Source organism: Cibotium barometz, chromosome 1 (assembly GCF_041138505.1).
Source record: "Cibotium barometz isolate CiBa-2024 chromosome 1, ASM4113850v1, whole genome shotgun sequence".
In the NCBI taxonomy this organism is placed as follows: Eukaryota; Viridiplantae; Streptophyta; class Polypodiopsida; order Cyatheales; family Cibotiaceae; genus Cibotium; species Cibotium barometz.
The window spans coordinates 33,687,332-33,692,930 of record NC_141046.1 but is presented as its reverse complement, the minus strand read 5'-3'; the positions used below and the strand labels follow the sequence as shown (position 1 = coordinate 33,692,930).

Genomic DNA, 5,599 nt, shown 5'->3' with positions numbered 1-5,599 from the left:
AAACAAACATAGAAAAATAGGTGGGCACTGAGCCTTAAGCTTTTTTGTTGCCTATTCTAAAGCAAGCATGTGAAGGGCTTTTCCTCTATGCATCGTCTAGGTGTCCAAACTACATTGAAACATTAACTTTACTTACACAAAGTGATTTGCAAAGTGGAGGTGTTGGGTTCTAATCTACCTACACCTACAATGGATGGTGATGGCATTCTAATTTCAGTACCCTCTCTCTTGCAAAAGAAAGTGACTTGCACTCATTTTGAATAGCGAAAAAAGTATAAGATAAAGTCCATTAAATCCATGACATTCATCCTTTGTGGAACAATCTTAACCTTTTAAGATAACAAAAAGAAAACATGTGAATAAATGAATGGCTTGAGCTTTAATTCTTGTGATGTAATTTTGTTTGCTCATCAGCAAAACAAGCCTACTCTCTGTGGACCAATGATGAGATGAAGGCCTGCTTTGTGCTCACATATTGTAACTTACTATAAACGTAAGATTAGAGTTAAAAAAACTAGTTAATGCATTAATACTTGCATTAGGCATTAAGCAGTATGCTCCATGTGGTTGCAAATTCAACGTATGATTAGCTTACCAAATAGCAAGTGCTTCTGTGTGAGGGAGATCGATATATATTCGAACACAAACACATACCCACGTCGCGTAGCCCTGATGGCATCGAACCCAGGTACTCTCGCTGGAACATATAGCAAGGTACTCTCGTTGGAACAAATAGCCAGTGCTTCTCTTTGGAACAAGAACAATTAAATTAATGTATTATATTATATGGAATTGAAATTTCTTTTTTTTGGGGGGAGGGGGGGAGGGGGCCTCCCCAAAATTTTTTTAAACTTATGGTGGCCGGCAAGCCACACAGAAGTCATGATGATGAAACACAGCCGGCCGGGGCCCCATTTCAAATTGGCAGGTGGGATTCCGAAAGCGAAAGGACTCTTGAACATGGAGAGTAGTTTCCCTGTTGATTTTGCTTTTGCTTTTTGAAAGGTGTCCCCTGTTCCTCTGTGTGTGTGCTGCTTTTTTCTGTTTTTTTGAAACAGAGAGAGAGAGAGAGAGAGAGAGAGAGAGAGAGCGAGCATTTTCTGTGCTCTGTTGGGCGGTCCAGACAGCACCGTAATTGTCCACAAGTGCTCCGCCGAGGTTGAACAGTTGGGTTTTGTGATGAAGTACTGGTTTGCTAATTACGGTGGTTTGGTGTTGATGGGCGATTATAAGCTTTTTACCATAGCCACGCTGTGTGTTGGGCGTTGGAGTGTCTGTATCGCCACGTTGGTGTGTGAACAGTGTCTCGTGATAAAAGATTAATATCCCGATGAAGAAAGGTCGTGGGTGATTTTGTGAGGAAAGAGGTGGCTTTCAATGGTGGTGGGTTGCGATGGAACTGATGCCTTGCAAAGATGAAAAGGTGGATTCTTTGGTGGAAAGAGGTGGCTTGCAAGGGTGAAAATGGGTGGTTTTGTGATGAGATTGAGATGGTAGTTTTGTAATTCCTGAGGTAGTTTGGAAGGGTCAAATGGGGGTTCCATAATGAAAGAGGTGGTTTTTGATGATTGGGGATCAAGCGTGCATATACATACATACAAAGGGATTTTGCAGCAAGGTGCTTTCATATGGCGGTTTGTTGTTGGATGCTGAGAGGTTGCCATAACATCTGCAGATACGTAGATTAGGTATTGAGAGTTGCTATAATCACAGTAAAAGATGATGATTAAACTCAGCATGATGATGAATGCATGTATCTTCAAACACATCCTCATCAGCTTCCTCTGTGCTGCCTGTGTGGTGCTATCCATCCTGTCCCTGCTGGCATCCCCACCCAACTCTCACCCACTTTCCATTTCTACCATGTCCTGGCGCTTCTCGCTCCGCTTCAACAAAGGGCAGCAGATGCAAAAACACTCAGGCCTGGTAAGAATCTCCAACCTTTGAAATAGCATTGCATTGTCTCTTGTCATACCCCCCAGTGCTCCTTTGTACTCAAGAAAATGGTGAATTATGATAATCTTGGGCCTAGTTTCCATGCTCCCCAAAATTTCCAACGAGTTGGGGGTTTTGGGTATTAAAGTGGAAGAAGACAAACACCCATGGAGCGTTCTTGTGGTTGTGAGTTGAACACATAGGATTTTGATGTATTCAGCTCACAGCTGGTTGTGAATTCTAGGGAGCGTGGAAATCGGCCCTTGTTTGGGCATTCAGTGGCACGATGGCTGTTCCGTTGGTTTTCATTTGTTAAATGTTTGATCCTTGCTTTGTTGATGGTTGGCTCCCTACCTAAGCATTCCATTCGTTTTCATTTGATAATGTTTGATCCTTGCTTTGTTGGGTTTAATTAGGCACAAGAAATGTGTGTAGGAAGAAATCTGTGTTTGGTTGTTAGTTGCTTTGTTGAGCTTTTGTGCTTTTGGTTTTAATACAGAAAGGGGAGAGTCTGAACCTTGAGAGAGTTCTTAGACAAGCAGCCATGCCGGATAAAACAGTCATAATAACCACACTAAATCAAGCTTGGGCAACACAGAATACCATGATCGATCTCTTCTTGGAGAGCTTCAAAATAGGTGACAACACGGCAAGATTCCTCGACCACTTGGTGATTGTTGCCCTTGACCAAAAGGCCTACGATAGGTGTGTAACCATTCACTTGCACTGTTTTGAACTGAGGACGGAGGGGGTGGACTTCTCTGGAGAGAAGTTGTTCATGAGCTCAGACTATCTGCGTATGATGTGGAGACGAATTGAGTTTTTGCGGCAAGTTCTTGAGGAGGGTTACAGTTTCATTTTCACGGTATCTATCCTCTCCATATTGTCTTTGTGGTATTTTGGCAACATTGATGGCATGAGTTACGTATCGTAGATGATACTAATTAGTGTGATTAACATCGATGGCTGTGCGGCATTAATTGGTGCGGAAGCATGGATTTTTATTTATTGATGTTGAGTGCTTATTATCCTTGAATTATGGCTTTGTGCATGGTTAATATCCATGGACCACCATGTAACGACATCGATTTAGGACTAATTACCCTGGGAATCTAGTTGCCGCCATGGTTAACATGGATGCCATGTGATACAAGTTTTAAATGATTGATTAGCATTGATGGCCATGCGGTATGAGCACGTATCCTTGAAATATGGCTTGCAAGTGTGGCTAACATCAATGGGCATCCTATATAGTCGCAGTTAATACAAGTTGGCATGATTTAACATCGATGAGGCATGTGATATGATACTGACAAGCATGGATTACCATGTAGTGAAATCAATTTAGTGCTAATTATATGAAAATGTGACTTGCAGGATGCAGATATAATGTGGTTTAGGGACCCATTTCCATATTTGTCATCAGATGCAGACTTCCAGATAGCTTGTGATTACTATTTCGGGTATCCAAAATCTCTGAGAAATAAAGCCAATGGGGGCTTTGTATATGCACGGGCCAGCAAGAGGACCATCGAGTTCTACAAATATTGGTACATGGCAAGAGAGGTCTTTCCTGGTAAGCATGACCAGGAGGTCTTGAACAAGATCAAGCGTGATGATGCACTAGCAGAAATGGGCCTGAGAGTGAGGTTTTTTGATACCAAATACATTTCGGGCTTTTGCCAGCTCTCGCATGACTTAGAAAAAGTGGTGACAATGCATGCCAATTGCTGCTATGGCCTGCAGAATAAACTAGACGATTTGAGGGAGATACTTGCTGACTGGAGAAAATTCAAGTCCATGACAGCTTTAGAGAAGAGAGTTCAAAATGTGATCTGGTCGGCCCCAAAAGCCTGTCTTGGTAGCAGCAGTTTGGTGCATTGATTTTGGGTTTTGCTGCTGTGCTTGCTGCATAGCTTCTGCCAATTTTGTTACCCTCCCCCTCAACACACGCGCACACACACACACACACACAAGGCTTAAGAAACATCATCCACTGTCCATGTGGAGCGAATACTTGAATTTGAGTTATCTAAACCTTTGAAAACATGAGATAAACTGTGTAAAGTGTTGCTCAAAGTATATGAGTATTTTGGGTTTCCTATGTGCTGGAGGGACGGCTGCTGACAGCACCCTATTTTCATAGGCATAGCTATGAGGTTGGGACAAAGTAGTCAATAGCATTGTTGGGTGTTACACAGGCACATACAGTTCCTTTTACAAACCTACCAAGTCCATGAAGCGTAAAAATGCAGGCTAATTATGGGTGGTTTATGTTTGTGTATGGGCCCCAAATGTGTGTTTTAATCACAAATGCCTCTGTCTGAAATAGGAGGTGCTTAGTCTTGAGTTACAGATGGTAATGAGGCCAAGAATCAGAAGCAAATATATAGAGCTATGGATACGTGTATTTTATTTCTGTAGAAGTAAGGCTTACTGTGGACAACTAGGAATGGAGCTTGTGGAAGATTAGGATTGGTTTAACTGCCAATGGGCACACCCTGTTGTGTACACACCATCTAAGTTTGCAAAGATGCTGTGATTTATGACCTAAATAGACCTGCATCCTTTATCATCTTGGTTGCTCTCTCCTATGTGAGGTCATATTAGTCGCACTTTTAGGTGGGGCCCTATCCATACACCTATCACCAGGTGGGGGAATCATGATGTCCATCCATGCAATGTTCCATCTTGACCAGGCCTGATATGACTAAGCTTGTTTTTTTGGTCATTTTGGCTGTTTTATAAGCACCAAAAAAATCATTGTAAGCCTTTACAAATTTCACTTAATCCTTAATTTTGTGAGCATCCCCATCATTTTGAAGGGAGATGTTGATTTTAAAAACAACATAAGGGGGGGCCTTGTTCATAATGCCTATAAATAGGTGGGAAAGTTTGTGTGAGTAAGCTTAATGGAAAACCTATACTTGTCAGAAGCAATGGGATGGCATCCACTCAACACTTTGTTTTCCTACCCATTAAGCAAGAATTATTCTCAGCATATGATTTGGCCGTTAATTCTTGTTGAAAAACAAGAACATAAAATTGTGTATGCACATGATTTTAGTCGATATGTTGCTATTTTTTTAAAGCTAGTTTTTTAGGGTTCTTAAAGTAATTTGGAGGTTAAGCTATGTGCAATTTTTTTTGGCCTTTATATAATAATGAACTTTTGTTATATTGGGTTTGTCAACTTAAAAGTGGAGCAATTAGAAATTTTAGAAGGGTACCTCCCCTCTCCTCCCCTTCCCATCTCTCTCTCTCTCTCTCTCTCTCTCTCTCACACACACACACACACACACACACACACAGCTTCTTTTAGGAAGTCTTTAATTGTTTCTTATCAAAATAAGGTTTGAACCTTGGAAAAAGAAGAGGCAATCTTATTAATATGTATATTGGTATTTGTAACATTTCTCCCTTGGTCATTTAGTACTCTAGAATACTCCAATATCTCCCCATTGTACTTGAGCACTCTTATGTATCTTCCAACATCCTGATCCTAACAAGATGAACATTGTGATCCGAACACAATGAATATGTCAAATTGTCATTTAAATACAGGTGAGTTAGGAGTAAGAACATGGAATGTGAACGATAGATTTGTAAACAACATGAAGCATGATTGAATTCTCTTAATGATGGTAGAGAGAGAGAGAGAGAG

The 5,599-nt window shown here is 41.1% G+C and overlaps 1 protein-coding gene across 2 annotated transcripts; it reads left to right on the top strand.

Annotated features, from left to right (window-relative positions):
* Positions 1–401: 401 nt before the first annotated feature.
* On the top strand, positions 402–4,037 carry LOC147641900 (uncharacterized protein At4g15970-like). Of its 2 annotated transcripts, XM_086800885.1 has the most exons (4): positions 905–1,926; positions 2,180–2,276; positions 2,435–2,800; positions 3,313–4,037. In XM_086800885.1, the coding sequence occupies exons 1-4, from the start codon at positions 1,748–1,750 to the stop codon at positions 3,817–3,819; spliced, it is 1,149 nt and encodes a 382-aa protein (XP_086657011.1). In that variant the 5' UTR covers positions 905–1,747; the 3' UTR covers positions 3,820–4,037. The 2 variants fall into 2 exon arrangements, with proteins under 2 accessions (XP_086657020.1, XP_086657011.1); XM_086800894.1 differs by lacking the exon at positions 2,180–2,276 and having other exon boundaries at positions 402–1,926.
* The last annotated feature ends 1,562 nt before the right edge of the window (positions 4,038–5,599 follow it).